Genomic DNA, 16,552 nt, shown 5'->3' on the forward strand with positions numbered 1-16,552 from the left:
CATAGCAATCATTACAGTCACTTCTGCTCCAGTCACTCATAAGTTAGACACTCAAAAGAAACTCTAGAAGAGGAACGAGATGGAACATATTGCAAAACACCATTATTGCATTACATTTGTGATTCCAACACCCAGAAAGCAACATTTGAATTGATTTCAAGCAGACTTGTTTACTGGCCCATGGTGTAATAAAAATGATTAAAAATATTCCTCTATTTTATAAAATTTTAATGCAAATTCGTTACACGGACATTGAAAGAATATATGTACTCAAGTATTTAAATGCCATTCTCAAAGCCCAACAAGTATCCACAAAGCTAATAGATTGGGTAGGGCATGCACGCAGTCCAACACACCCCAGCACACAGTTCTCTTATTGTTCTGGATAGCACCAAGAAACTTTGAATGAGTGAACGCAATCAGTATACATATAATAACCAACAAACAGACAGCACTGTAGAATGGAGACGGCATAGAAACAAAGATTCGTATCAGAGGACCATTGGGTGATAAGTACCAGAGGAGAGCCAAGTTGTGCATGAAGGGCAGGGGATGCTGTATATCAGTACTTTCAGGGTGCTCGGGGTCAGCCCATTGCTAATCGCTGGTTGGCTTTCTTGTCAATCATTTGCTCGCTTCTTATTCAATGGCTTTCCTTCCTCCTATTGCACTTAAAGCCTTTAATAGCGCATAGCTACGTTCTCAATCATCCTTTTAATTGGAGGTCTTGTATCCTTTCACTGCTCACATTCAACATTTGCTTTCAGCAATCCATGGAAGTGCATCTGCTTTCTTGTTCTCACCCTCATGTGGTACTTTCCACCCTCAAAACCCACCCCTGTGCCCTCAGTGTTGTTCACCTAACCTACTTTCTTCTAACATAGGTGAGCCTAGCTGAATACATCCACCAGCAATTATGGTAAAAGCATAAAGATAGCTGCTGCCCCAATAAGGCTGATCAGTAGACGGAGGCAGTTTTCTGCTCCAATCAGTGAAAGCAAATCGACTTTTGTGGTTCTCAACAAAAGCCGAGAAAACACCAGGAGACCCTCTGCAACACAGGGCTCTTCTGGCTTCACCTCAGAGCCGCTTTCTGTTGGTTTTCCTCAGATCAGGGGTATGCTGGGCTATCCTTCTCGGACAGTCTTTCCTCCTGTCATAATGGGTTTGCTCTGTTTTTCTCAGAATACTCACTAGATAAAACTTTTGTTTGAAGTGAGGTTTCTTACAGCAGGTAGCACTGGAGCTGTCTCCAAACTGGAGCATCCAGATATGAGCACAATCAAGTCTAAAGTTTATGTACCAGGCAGTCATTGGCCTCTCTGAAGCAGTACTCAGAATAGACAAAAGGCAAAGCGATGCCCAGAAGCTCCCTCACCTCCAACTACAGAAGACACAGTCCCACCCTTACCCCATACCATCTACCAAATGGTAGTGCTCATTAAGAGCTAATCAGCAGCCCCCTGTTAAAGTCTTAATGGAATTTCTACTGGTAGTCCTGTCGCTTTCCCCCTCACTTCAGCGTCAGATTGCCTACCCTCCTATCACTGTCAAGGGAAACTAGTCTCATCAACAAATTGTGTCATGTTAAACAGGGGCATCCAAAATGGATGCCACTGTCTTCATTACTCCGAGCCATACTCGCACTACTACTACACACACACCTACACATGCATTTGACAAACACAGAATGTCAGCACACTGTTCTGGGCATTCATGTAACAGCAGAACTGTACAGGAGAGGCCCAGTAAGCCATACTCTCACTAACTCCGATAAAAAGGTCTTGTCGCACTACCAATCACAAGACACAGCAGGCATACTGCTACCACCTCTTTATATGTGTAACACCAGAACAGAAACCACAATCTTCTTTCCAATATGAAAGTGTGCTTGTGGCATCTATCCAGGTCACAGAATAGGTTCTGGACCTCAAATCATCAATGAGAGGCCTAGGATTCTGCATACATGGTAGATTACCATTATGACGGGGCCAAAAGTTTAAGTCAGGATACCAGAAATACATGCTGTAGTTCACCAAGGGTAGGGAAACAGGTCTGTGTGCCATGCAGGGGATGTTATTGGCACAACCATAAGAAGAAATGCATTTTTTATGTGTGGAGAGGGGGGTGGGGCGGGATGGGGGGGGGGTTGGTGTGGAACAGTGTTGGCAAAGCCAATAGGCCTGTGCAGGTAAATCCAAAAGGCAAACCCTACTGGCTTTGCCAATGTGCTTTTTATGCTTCTGTTAGAAATTAGGCTTCTGGCTGGCTAGGTTATACACCTAAGCCAGGCAGAACCCACCACTCTAGTCGGGGTAAGGGAGTTACACACACAAGATAACCCCTGCTCACCTCCTTAGAAGAATGGCAGAACCGTCAGGCTTATTCCAAAGGCAATGTGTAAAGGGTTTGCCCACCCCACACACACACCAGTGACACACTAGGCACACCACAAAAAGACTCTACACAAGGTTATAGAAAAAATATCCTTTGTATTATACATAAAACACAGACAAAAAAATACATAAATCACTTCGCCAACCAGGCAACTGTCATAACATCAAAAGTTAGTGCAATTAAGTTAATACTTATATGTTGCACAAGTTATAAAACCACCATCACTGCACATATAAGGTAACTTCCTGCAATACTCATGGGTATACGGATACTGTAACGCATAAAGCAACATCATATCAGGCAGGAATATGAAGCAGTTTAAGGCATAATACATAAGAAGTACCAGCATAGCACCACTGGGGAGAGGATGTGGCCTACGGCTAAAGTGGTCGACTAAGACACTGGGGAACCGGATTCAAGTCTCGGCAGGGACGCTCAACATCCTGTGATTCTGGGCAAATCACTTGATTTCCCCGTGCCTAAAAAAAATGTGTCCTTCTGTAAGCCACTGGTACTCATGTAAAGCGCTCTCATACCTTTGAGTCAAGTTTGCCCTATATAAAATACGGGGTGGCGGTGAAGAGAGCTCATAGGATGCAGCAGACCTACACTCCTATTACATTTTAAATGGTGGTTGAAGCTCCCCACGCAGGGCACAGAAGCACCTATGTTTCCCTTATGGGTAATACGGTACACTTAGGCCAACTGTAGGGCATGCAAGCTTCTGAATGCCAACTACAGCTAGTCCGGTTACTCACGAGGTCACCACACAACTCAGCCAACACAGTGGGGGTCCTCCATCGAGGACCCCCCAAACTTCTAATCAACAAGCACCTCCAAAGCAAAGAGGGGGCCTCGCTGGGTCCATAGACCTCCAAACAGCACCAGGTGGCTGCCCAGGTCCATGCAGGGCAGCGGCTGTGTTTTTTTGGCGGGCCAGTGTATCAACTTCACAGGAATGCTCTTACCAGCGGCGTTCTCTGGTGCAACCAACGGCTGCTCCACACTGTCACGCAGGGTCCTTTCTGGTGACGAGCTGTCCTCGCACGTCCGTTTGCGTTCCTGCCTGTGGGCCATTTGGCCCTACCATAAGAGTTGATGGGCCGCTTTGTGTGGCTTTTAACAAGGAGATGGGTTTTGGGAGGGATGCTCTGGGGGTGGGAGGGCAAGCCACTGGGTTTAAGCTTGATCTATGAACTATTCTAGTCTGTCGAGCGATAGTAGATTCCTCCGGCCCAATCCCAGAGCATGCTTGTGGAGCTTTAAGAACATGTTGTTCTATTTTCGCTAGTCTCAAGTCTATTGCCGCCACCAGCTACCTCACTCAAAAGCTGACAATATCAGGGGGCTCAAGAACCACCAGAAGCACGAAAGATTTCCTTCTGAAACCTCGAAGATTCCGGAGGGAAAAAATGTATAAACGCTCCTTTTCAGGAATGGCACCCAGAATCTGGAATGCACTCCCTCCCGAAACCAGGCTTAACTCCTCCACTGCATTTTTTAAGAAAGAAGTAAAAGCTATCCTCATGGCTAAATTCACTTGAACTCTTACTTTGAATCTTTTGAAGACTCTGCACCTATTTTGTTCTATTTGTTTATATGATTGTCTATTTGTACAATTTGTTTATCTGATTGACTATGCTCCTTCATGTACCTACCATATGTTGATACTCACTTATTACCTATAACTATTTTCTACTCAAAAGTCTGTTTAATCACTCTCTTGTTTTACTTACCCCTTGTTTGTAAAGCACTCTGATATCTGCAAAGATCTTGTTTGCGCTATATAAAACTTTCAAATAAATAAATAAATAAATAAATAAATATTTTGATAGGAGGGGTCAATTAACGGTAACAATTGGTCTTCAACCCGATTGAGAAAATCAGCCTGATCCTGAGAAGTGCAGGGCACCTGATCCCCTGTGGATGTAGTTTTGGTGTTGCCAACGACCTGGTTCATATTTGGGGGCAAGGGAGCTAGATTGGAAACTCCCCCACTCCCTATTGTGGCGGGCTTGTGTTTCGCCTGTTTGGATACCTGGTAGCTAGATATAGGTGCATTGCACACTTTCACTTTTTTTGCGGTGGTTCGCCACCTAAAGTCAAAGTTGACTTTTGCCACCTAGTAAGTACATTAGCTGAAGTAGCAGGCAGTGGGGGAGAAATGCTGTCCAAACTTGGTGCAGTTAAAGGCCCTGGCTGTGGACTTAATATAAGTGCTTGATTATTTTAGGAGCTGGAGATAGTAGTTGCGTTAGACTCGGGTGCAGGAGTAGAACCTATTCGGGGGTGTGATGGATCTAGAGAGTCTACGTTCAGTCAACTGAATCTCGTGCATTAGCGCGGATTCTGACCGGGAAAGGAACGCGTCAAGAGTTCCCACCACTACCGACCCCACCCCCCTTTTCGCTTTTTCCTGTTCATTTCCCTAACTTAGTGGGTAATACACCAGAAGCAACTATAAAAGGGAGAAGAAAAAAAACACAGCGCTGGTACTATATTACGCAACTAACCATGCCACATAGTGCAAAAATACACAAATCAAACAATGTCAGGGGGGTTCCCCAGCCCAGCCTCTACCGGCCCCTGACAGGCCCGCCTTTTATCCGGGCTCCGTCCCACGCCGCGGGGGGAGAGGCAGCGCTTTAAGCACGATGGACCACGCCTCCGACTCACTCGCAGCAGCTAGGAATAGCCTGGTGCACCCTGGGGACTGGAGTCTGAACCCCGGGTGATGCCCTGAGCAGTGGCGGTAATGCGGCAGAATGTCCCGGTAGGTAGGGCAGTGCAGCATCCTTGGTGAGCCCCCAACCTTTGTCCTGAAATACTGGCCACAAGAAAACAGCAAGAGTAATCACTCACTTCACCCTCAAACCTCAAAAATATCCTAGACCTTAATTCTGTACTAGCTGTATTTCACCTTTATAACATCATGGATATCCAATTCAAGCACTCCATAAAGTTTTCAAAAAGTCACATAATTTAACTATGCAGAAATAAAAAACACTGTATTAATGCAGCAATGCACATCTTTTACCTATATTTAATGTGAAAGATGCAAGCTGAAAACAGCAAACAATCAATGGCCTACATAATAAATTTAAAAACTGCCAAAGCACCCGTGTTTTTTTTTTTTAATGACCATGTAAGGCACAAGATGACCACATTGAAAGGGAAGTGCCAACAAAAGGATGGACCTACTGATTAAGCGTGGTGATAAATAATGTTTTTTCTTAATTTGGAGTTTCTCTGGAATGTAAAAATTTCTTATAAAGATAAAGGTATGGAAAGACAAATAAGCCTTACAATTTAGTTTTATACAGTAAGGGATGTGTACTACCCTAAAAAGAAAATGGGCCTCCAGTGGCATAGAGTGCACATAGATGGGCCAATCAAGACATTTAAAAGTTCCCCGATCACCAACTGAGCTGAATTATGAAAGACAGCTTTCAGAAGCAGCAAAGGACTACTGCAACTAGGTCTGCGAAAATTCGAAACCCTGAAGAATGCCTTGAATGAGGTGCTGGAGTTTTTCAGGAACTTTCTGCCTTTTCAATATGCTTCATGTTTCATAAGCTGTTGCACACTACAAATGAGTGTTTTATCTAGTGTTTGCCAACATCTGTTTCTTTGGTAAACACACTATGTATATAACTGTATTGGGCAGGTGCTATAGCTGGGAACACACCTCAATTGTGTGTGTCAATGGCGAAATACAGCATTTTGGATATGGTATATAGTGCTTGCTTTGTCTGTCCAGGTAGATTTTTTGCACCACATTACTCATACAGTGGCTCATACTATATGGCTGCAAACTTCATATTTCATGTAGTCCCAATTCACAATATCTTCGCAGCAGAGGCATTGTCAAAACCAAGTTCTGTATACAGCTACTGCACCTACTCTGCTTCTCCAAGTAAGTTCATAATTATGTAAGATGAAGTGCTGTATATACTGTTTGGGAATTTCAGGCAGCACCTACTTCTCACATTGCCAGGGCATGGGCCTTACCCATCCATCTTCATGTAGATGTAAAACACTTCATTGCAACGCCAAATAGGCATATAGCTTCTTTTATGTGAATGATTATTATTCGTAGACATCAGATGTATTAGCATTTCAATATGGATCTAGTCATTTTTAATAAAAATGAAAGCACACCTCGTTAAAGGGGAGATCATAGCCTTGCTCTATCTGCAGTATCAATATTAGATCCTCCTCTCTCATAGCGTGTTTTCAGCCTCCACTATACCATGTCAACCCGCTGCCTTATATTCGAGTCTCTAACCTCTCAATTCTATGTCAGGACAGGAGGCTCCGATTATGCTTTTTCTCATTTCTTTAATGAAATGCTCAGCAGCCAATATAAAAACAAAAACTACATTTCCCATGAACACTAGGGAATAACCATAGAGTACGTAGTATAAAAGGGCACAACACTAGTCCTTCTTCCTCTTTCTTTGCTGCTCCGCAGCCAGTTAAGTGATTTTGTCTACATGTACATGCTTCTTTGCTGTTTATGTGCTTAGTTATTAACTGTGAAGCTTACTTTGTACTTCTGCTTGGCGTTTCAGCGCGTTGTGTTTGCGCATTCTCGGAGCGCTCTGACTCCGGTTGCCATGGTTACCGCTTTTCGTCCCGTTTGGCGGCGTGTTTGATTGGGAGCGTGTGTTCGCCTCCCTGTGCCTGGGCGCTGGTGTGTTGCCCGGTTACTGTTGTGGAGCGGGAGTAGGGGTTCCTGGCTTGCGCAGAGAGCGCGAGCGCTCTCAAGCCGTGTTTACACGGGCGGCGGTGTCGCGCATGCGCATTGCCTTATTCCGGCTTCTGAGAGAAAGGTTGTTTCCTCAAACGCCCACGCCCACAGCCTGTGTAATTTGGACCCCGTTCGACGCTGGAGTTCAGGAAAGGGCTTCAGTAGTTACTTTGTTGCATAGGTTCTGCCTAGAGTGTGTTTAGGTCTCGGCAGTCTGGTCTCCCTCCACGCTTTATTGTATTTAGAGTCAGGTTTGCCCTTGCTCTTTTGGCCTGCTGTGGGGTCTCACACTCCCCCTGAATTGTATCTTTGATACACCAATATGGTTATTGTCATCTTGTGGGCTCTGAATTGCTACTTTTGAGTATCATGGCGGATTATTATGACGCAGAAGAGGACTATTACTATGGGGATGAGGATGATGATTCTCTGGAACAGAATTTGGTGGAGCGACTGGATAAGGGTGTCCAGCAGTCTGTCAATAAGGCACTTGTTTGTGCCATTAACACGCTTAAGCGTCATTTAAATCAATATGCGCAGCAACAGGGTTGGTTGCCTACGTCCAAGAAGTCCTCCAAATCTCCTGTCAATCCCCACAAGTCTGACTTCCAGAAATTGGCAAAAACTTTGGCGGCTGAGGCTTCGAAGTCTTCTGCGCCTCAGGACACCGACGTTTCTGATGATGGGCATACTTCCGCTTCGGAGCAAGACTCACCCCCGCCCAGAAAGCGTGTTCGCAAGGAGCATTTTGTTGACGCTCCTGAGCGTCCGTCAGTGTTGAACTTTGAGCCCGCGGATATCGTCCATCCTAATTCTTCCTCATGGTTGCCCTCGCCTGCTGTTGCAGCTTATGTTCAGGCTCATATTCGTCAGCCTTTTGATTCCTCCGTTAGAGCCAGACTCCGCTCTGAATGCCCGAGGCCTGATCTCGCGGATCATTCAGCGGATACCCCAGAAGTAGATCCCATGATGGTCACCTATTTGAAAAAATATGCTAAAGACCCAAAAAAGGGGCTTGACCGGTCTTGGAAGTCTTGCCAGGACAAATTACTTGATATGCTTGGTCCTCTGACCAAAATTCTGGATCTTGGCTTTCAAGCAAAGGAAGCCTCGGCTCTTGTGGACCCTGATGAGCTGATAGAATGGGCGCAGAGAGCTGTCTGCCAATTAGGTAACGCAAATTGTGCTGTTTCCTCTGAGCGGCGCCGATCAATTCTGTTAAAGTTGGACCCGAAACTAGCGGAGCTTTCGAGCTCGGAGTCTGGTCCTGAAGCGCAAGGTCTTTTATTTGGACAACCTTTCTTGAAGGAACTTACCAAATTTGTCTCCACCTTCAGTGGCATTGACAAGGCACAGCCTTCCTTACGCCGGGCTATGCGTCCGGTTTTTGCCAAGGCCGGACGACATCGTGGACGCTCGTTCGGCCGTGGGTCAAACCAACAGTTCCAGCGAGGTAATTCCTCTCAGCGTGGTGGAGGACACGACTCCGGCTATTCCACCAGAGCGAACTTCTACCCCTCCCGCAAGGGGAAAGGACAATATGGAAAAGGCCGTTCCGGAGGACAGCAGGGTCATTACCAAGACTCCAACTCTGCAGGTGAGCCTGATTCATGCTTGCGATGTGATTTTGGGGGGCAGAGTACAGTTTTTCCTCGACAACTGGCGCATGATCTCCAACGATGCATGGGTGCTAGAAACCGTTCAAGGGTTCAAGAGAGAGTTCTATCACCCTCTGCATCAGATCCGTCTTCCCCCTCCTTTAAGTTTTTCCCTTTCAGATCAAGCTTGCCTTTCAGAGGAAATCGAAGTTCTACTACAAAAGGGAGCGATTCTTCCGACCGCCCGTCATCCGAAGGGTTTTGTCAGCTCAGTCTTTCTGGTCGAGAAGAAGGGAGGCGGGTCTCGCCTGGTTCTCAACCTGAAAGTCTTCAACGGAGGGGTTGTGTACCAACACTTCAAGATGGAGGGCATCCATCTCTTGCGAGATCTCCTTCGCGAAGGAGACTGGATGGTCCGTCTGGACCTCAAGGACGCGTATCTGTCGATTCCGATCTTCAAGCCTCATCGTCGGTTCCTCCAGTTTCAATGGAAGGGGGTTTGGTACGAATATTTCTCCCGTTCGGCCTTTCGTCGGCACCGTGGTGCTTCACGAAGCTTCTGAGGCCGGTTGTGGAACATCTCCACGCTCGAGGTATACGTCTGATTACTTATTTGGACGATATTCTACTAATGGCAGATTGCCCACTCAGGCTTCTGACTCATCTGGAATGGTCCATCGATCTTTTGCAATTTCTCGGCTTCCTGATCAACGTTCCGAAATCGGTCTTGACGCCGACGCAATTGATAGATTTTCTGGGTTTCAAGATAGTTTCAGTTGCTTGTCAGCTTCTCTTACCCGCTCAGAAAATTCGTTACATCAAGCGGGAGTTGACGTCTGTTATTTCCAGACAGACTGTGTCATTGAGATCCTTGGCACGTGTAGTAGGTCTGTTAGCGTCTTCCATTCAGGCGATCTTCCCGGGACCGCTGCATTACCGAGCAATGCAGCATCTCAAGATTCAGCATCTCCGCAAAGACCTCAGGTACTCGGATCAGACTCCTCTGTCGGAGAAGGTGAGGTGGGAGATGTAGTGGTGGCTGGACCACATGGAGGCCTGGAATGGTCGAGCTCTCTTCGGTGCGTCGCCGGAACTAGTGATCGAATCCGATGCCAGTCGCTGGGGTTGGGGGAGCCCGCTGCGGCCCAGTCTCGACGGGGGGTCACTGGTCTCCTCAGGAGTTGTCTCTCCACATAAACTGCCTGGAACTCCTGGCGGGTTCTTTTGCGATCAAGTGCTTTACTCCCCAACAGTCCAACTGCTGCATTCTTCTTAGGATGGACAACGTGTCTGCAGTCCGTTATGTCAACAAACTGAGCGGGACTCGGTCCAAGGTGCTTGCGGAGATCGCCAAGGATTTTTGGCATTCTTGCCTGCAGCGGAAGATCACTGTTATAGCAGAGTATCTTCCGGGTCGTCGCAATCAGATTGCGGATTGGCATTTGAGGCATCTTCGGGACTTCAGCGACTGGAGGCTTCACCCTCGCGTGTTCCGCTCTCTTCTTCGGCGCTGGGGCCAGTGTCACATAGACCTGTTTGCTTCTCGCCTCAACACACAGCTTCCGCTGTTTTACAGTTGGAGACCGGATCCACTGGCCCTAGCCACGGATGCCTTTCTCCAAGCTTGGCCCTCGACTCTGTGCTATGCGTTTCCCCCATTCATGATGATCCCCAGGGTTCTGGCTTACGCCACACGGTTTCGAGCGGATCTGATTCTGATTACTCCGCTCTGGAGGTCTCAAGCGTGGTTCCCTGTTCTCCTGGAAATGTGTTGCGAGGCTCCGCTCCTTCTTCCCCAGAAGTGGAATCTGTTGCTGGATCCTCTAGAAGGTCCGCATCCCCTGATTCTGTCCGGATCCCTCTGGTTGCTGGCGCGGCGGATCTCGGGGAACGCTGGACGATCCCAGGCATTTCTAGCGACGTTTCCAAGTTCATTAGTGAGGCCTGGTCTCCCAATACTCACAAACTATACAAGGGTGCTTGGAAACGCTGGTGTGATTGGTGTGTTCAACGGGAAGTTGATCCCGTTTCAGCAGATGTCTCTTTGATAATTAACTTTCTGGCAACCCTAGCCTCTTCAGGTCTGGCTTATAGGACTGTCAACAATTTTCGTTCCGCTATTTCGGCTGGCCATATCCAGATTGATGGAAAGCCTGCTGGTGAACACCCTTTCATTTCCAAGTTACTTAAGGGTATTCGTCTCTCAAAACCACCAACTCCTAAGTATGTCTCTTTATGGGATGTTTCCATCGTTTTGCGGTTCTTGGAGGCATGGCCTTCTAACCCGTTGTTATCCCGTAAACAGTTGTCTGCAAATTTGACCATGTTGTTGTGTCTTGTCTCTTGTAAACGTGTGTCGGATGTCCGTGCGTTGGACCTTGCGGGTTGCTGTTTTACGCCGGAAGGCGTTACATTTCGTCTTTCCAGGCGTACAAAATCTAACACTGAGGTGATCTCGTATCCCTCTTTTCCCGCTCATCCCAACCTTTGCGTTGTGCAGTGCCTCAAGGATTATGAAGTAAGTACTGCTACTTTACGTTCTGATATGCAGGGTCAATTATTGATTGCTTTACAAAAAACTTTTCGCCCTGTGACTCCAGCTACTTTGGCACGCTGGGTAAGATGGCTCATGTCAGAGGCTGACATTGATGTGTCTGTGTTTGGGGCACATTCTGCTCGTGGGCGATGGCTTCTAAAGCTTTCTCCTTAGGTGTCACTCTTTTTGACATTATGAAGGCAGCGGATTGGTCATCTGACTCAGTTTTTAAAACGTTTTATTATAAACCCATTGATCATATTGCTTCTGTAGTGGTGGATCAGCTTTAAACAAGCATAATCGGAGCCTCCTGTCCTGACAGAATTCAAAATTTGCAAACATACGTGACAAGAATTTTCAATTCTATTAAGGACAAGGAGGCGAGGATTATCCCACCCATTGTTCTTGACTTGCATTGTTATTTGCTGTACAATGAATTGATGATATTGCACAATTGTCTCTTCTCTTGTTTTTTACCCCCCCATTTTGCATTATTACTTGCACTATTTGGGTATTACGGCTCTATGTATCTTTTCAGGTTCCGACCAGAAGTAGAGTTTGCCGGTCTCATCCGTCTCACCGTTCTTCTACTGTCTACATCCAGTTCCTTTGGATTTCTGCGGCGTGCTTGGCCTTATTCCTTTTTTATCTTCGTTGGATTGCCTTTTGAACTTGAACTGTTTCCTCAACAAAGAAAGAGGAAGAAGGACTGGTGTTGTGCCCTTTTATACTACATACTCTATGGTTATTCCCTAGTGTTCGTGGGAAATGTAGTTTTTGTTTTTATATTGGCTGCTGAGCATTTCAATAAAGAAATGAGAAAAAGCATAATCCTCGCCTCCTTGTCCTTAATAGAATTGAAAATTCTTGTCACGTATGTTTGCAAATTTTGAATCCTCAGCCATTTATTTTCAACCTCCGACAGTCTCCCTTGACCCCTTTCTAAATCAACTACTTTTTTGCCTTCAGTCATGCCAATCGTTTCCACCAAACAGAGCCAGTGGACATCCAGGCTCGACTGGGACTATCTTCCAATCAGAGGGCCGCTGCCACATGAGGGGCCGGGTCTAAAGTTGCGCATGTGCGAGTCTGTCGATTACGTCATTGTACTCCTTACTGGCTGTTTGACTGGAAGGTCCAGTTGAATCTTCAAAAACTGGTGTCTAAAAAGGCCGTTCTACATGTAAAAACGTGTTACACCAGTTTCTGAAGATTCAATTGGACCTTCCAGTCACACAGTATATAGACAAAATCATTTCCAATAAAAAAGTGCTTTATCTGCACATCCAGTGTCCTGATATGGTATGCTACCTAACACTAAATGACAGCCAATAACATTCTCATTGAAGCATGTTTATTATAGCAAAAGTGAGATGATCGACTTGGAAATTCATGTATATGCTGATATTTAATAAAACTATGCCCCAAACAGAACAATGCTTCCCAGTAAAGCTTCTTTGGAGAACAAGAAAGACCCACAAGTAATAGACAGCACAGCCTGGAAGAAAAAGTAACCAAATAAAATATACTTTAAAGAACTTTTCACAGGAATAGAAACGTAAATGATAAAACTGCTACAATACTAAGCAAATAACGCTAGCATTGAAATAACTCTCGGCTCAGTGTACGCAGAAGTGAAAGAGTTGCACATCCCTGTAAAGAAGGGGGTGGCTGTGCGTGAATTGCGGGGCATTTCTTATATCGAGAAAAGCAACTACACATCCTCTTTACCCAAATAAACCTGCACTTTGACATAAGCACCCAGATGAACACAACAGTCTAATTGTAAAGCGCATGCTTAGAACCAAATATTTTCTTGATACAGACAACCACAGTACCGTCTCCAACTACATGGCTCTTAACTTCGTAAGGGTGAAAGGCAGTGACGCGTCAGGATTCAATTTCAAACTTTCGACCACTTGGTTACAGGTACATGCTGAGCCAATCTCAATGCCATGTTGCGTTGTGTGCACGGTAAATATTGGGTGTTGAAGAACAACATTGAAAAAAAGTCTTGCTACACCTCTGCATTTACGTTTGTGATCCCTCGTTTTCTTCCAGCTGATGATCCATCGGCATAGTTACCATCTTTCAAACGCAAATACATAAGGACGTTTTGCGGTATTTCAAATTAAAGCAGGCCGACCGTAAACCAGCAGCATCTGAGTTATTGCTTTAATTTGTAAAAGGAAAACGTGTATTCTATGGGCCTGTACGAAAAGGAGCTCCAAGTGGGCTACTGTAGGGTTGCACTCATTTGAGACATAATCACTAGCCAATGTGTCTGCATAATCCTCTGGCATATAACATTGGAGCAGCCCCGGGACACCTTTACAGCACTCAATGAGTTGCAAAACAAATATAATGCAGACAACTCCCTTGGAAGTGGACTTGGAACGTCTTCTACAGTTACCTTTTAATGTCTGGTTTATGGTATTTTAAAATAAGTCGAACTAGGCTTATTTACAGCAAAATAATTAATGCTTTACTATTGATCCCACGGAGCATGTTGCCACTTTAGAGGAAAGGTAGTTTAGGATGTTGAGGAGCGAAAAACAGAAGTAGCAAGTATTCCAATACATAAAAAAACATTTGTATGTACCACCTAAAATACTTAGTGATCGGCTAAATACATCACACTACGTAGCATACCTCAAAAAAACAACCTAGACAATAAGCCCTTCTTGGCTTAAGTGAAGGCAGCAAATGTCATATTCCAACCATTCGACAGAGTAACAAATGCTGTGGGTTACATATTCACTTTTCCCAACTTCATAAGCTGAAATTTCAGGGGGCAGGCGGCAGAATGAACTAAGATCTATTTATAAACACAGCCGGGCAAACGAGCTGTGGAGAGAGTAGACGTGGGTCTGACAGCTGTGGAAGCACGAGTGTGTGAAAGTGCTGCCAATAACAGACTCTTCTCTAAACTGAATCACACGCTCACCCGAAATCAACACGAACTCCCGTGACTGCCGAACAATGAGCCTGCAGACGTCGGTGGGGGAGGGTGGTGTTGTTTGATCACTTTGACATTTCAGGGGCCCGAGTGTGTGAACTCGGGATACCTCCTCGGGTTTCCGAAACGATCAGTCCAGCAGAGAGTGCGCGACCCCTACCCACCCAGACTAACGTCAGCATCACATCATTTCGACATTCAAGGGACTAAACATCAAATTCACATGGGAACCAGGAGATAGTCGTGTATCGTGTACCAGGGTCCCCCAACCCCAAGTAGGAGGACCAGGGCCTTTACCAGCCGAGGGCAGACTGCGAACAGGTAGGTACTCCTTTTCCGTAGGGAGAAGATGCATCAGGCTCTCTATAATTGTTTAAGTTTTAAGAGGTTTCCCTGACACAGCAATGTCTGTACAACTTAAACTTGTCCTTAGCATACTTGGCCTTGAGGAAACATAGTAGAGTTGAGTAAAAAAAAACGTCAATGCATTTAATAAAAAATAAATAAAGGATAAAAAATGATTGTCAGTCTTTCCAAATTATGGTCGCCACAGCACTATAAAGGGTGCTCTTCTACAGGAAACGAGGGGATTAGTTGAACTACATAAGCTCCGGCACAGGGGGAGAGATGTTTAACTAGGTCCAGAAGCGTCCGCTGTGTTTACACCTGCTAAGAATCTCCCAGGTTCCGGGTCCTGGGACATACAAAGTTAAGCGCTCAGCAATGAGGTTCTCCTCCGGTCTGTGGGCGGGATCTTCCAAGGCACCGGGGCGCACGTACCTGTCAAGCAATAAGGCAGACATCAGCTCCCCCCCTCTGTGCTGGGCGGGGTGGTCCATGCCCGGGTTCGCTCGCCCCGCCCGTAGCGCCACAAGAAACGGCAAGCGCTAAAGCCCGCCGGGACGCTCCCCACAGCAGACTTCAGAACCCATCACAGGAAGCGGGCCAGCCTCGGCAAGTCACGTGCTCATAGACGTCATCGGCAGACTCGCACATGCGCAACTTCTCAGATTGACCCGGCCCCTTCTTGTGGCAGCGGCCCTCCTATTGGAAGACGGTCATTCGAGCCTGGATGTCCATTGGTCCCGTTTGGTCGAAACAACGATTGGCATGACAGAAGACTGAAAAGTAGTTTATTTGGAAAATGGTCAGACAAGACTGTCAGGAGGATGGAAATAAAGAATGGCTGAGGATTGAGAGGTTAGAGACGCGAATATATTAAGGCAGCGGGTTGGCAAAGTATAATGAAGGCAGCAAACGAGCTGTGATAGAGGAGGACCTAACATCCATGCTGCAGATAGAGCTATGTTCTCACCCTTAATGTGTTATGCTTTCATTTAACTCAAAATGTCCAGGTTCAGATTCTAGTACTTTAAAGTACTTTTCCTTACTCGGACCCGGCAGGTTTTCCGTTTGTTTAGCGTGACATGGGAGAGCATCCCCAGGCACTTTGTCCAACAGAAACAGTGTGTTGATGAGTTCAAACCCTTTTGGACCATTCAGCGTTTTATTCTCCTGAGGTAGATAAACGCCCACCTTTGACCTGGGTAAAAATAAGCATCTGCTGTCACCCCCAAGAAGCTGTGTTGGACCCGGACAAACACTTTACAGGATAGATTGCTAGACAATAATGAAGACCGAAAATTAGGGTTGTAACACGTGCAATTATTACTAGGGTGACCATGTGTCCTGGATTTGTGGGGGCAGTCCCAATTTTTCACTAGCTGCCAATGCAGATTTTGGCAATTTTGGGCCAGCTCTCGGTTTTCAGTGACGGTCGAATGCAAACAGTGGAAGGACCTTTGTATGTGTTACAAAGCAGTAATAGTTTGCAGCTCTTATTATTACATTGGTCAAAGGTGGGAGTTTATCTACCTCAGGAGAATAAAACGCTGAATGGTCCAAAAGGTTTTGAACTCAGTCAGTCAAAATACGTTATTCGGTTCATAGTAAAAACCACAAAAGTATACAAAGGTCCAAAAAAGGGTAAAGACATTTAAATTGCAATATGGCTTACTAACAACAATGATACATTAACCAAAAAAAATAGTATATATAACAAGAAGTTTAAGACAATTAGGTATCAAGTCCATATGTACATTTAAAAACATACTCAATTCATCTAGGTTAAGAATAAGAAATTCATTAATTAAGGAACTCTAAGAATAAATCACAAAAACACTGTTATCTCAAACTGTCTAGTGATGGAGCAAGGATTCACACGTAATGCTACTTGCTTGAATTCAAGAACCTCGCATAATCAATAGCGTTATTAACCAACCTGTTCTGTTATTAATATCGCACTTTCA

The 16,552-nt window shown here is 45.5% G+C and overlaps 1 protein-coding gene across 1 annotated transcript in view; it reads right to left on the bottom strand.

The window, feature by feature from the left end:
* The window catches only part of LOC147662656 (kelch-like protein 13), a 409,739-nt gene extending 394,496 nt beyond the window's left edge, over window positions 1-15,243 (bottom strand). Inside the window, exon 1 of the mRNA XM_086951015.1 lies at window positions 15,024-15,243. Coding sequence (XP_086807141.1) covers window positions 15,024-15,082 — 59 coding nt within the window. The 5' untranslated portion in view covers window positions 15,083-15,243. The remainder of the gene's footprint in view (window positions 1-15,023) is intronic.
* Between the last annotated feature and the right edge of the window lie 1,309 nt (window positions 15,244-16,552).

The sequence above is a fragment of the Lissotriton vulgaris genome, unplaced genomic scaffold, assembly GCF_964263255.1.
Source record: "Lissotriton vulgaris unplaced genomic scaffold, aLisVul1.2 SCAFFOLD_322, whole genome shotgun sequence".
NCBI lineage: Eukaryota > Metazoa > Chordata > Amphibia > Caudata > Salamandridae > Lissotriton > Lissotriton vulgaris.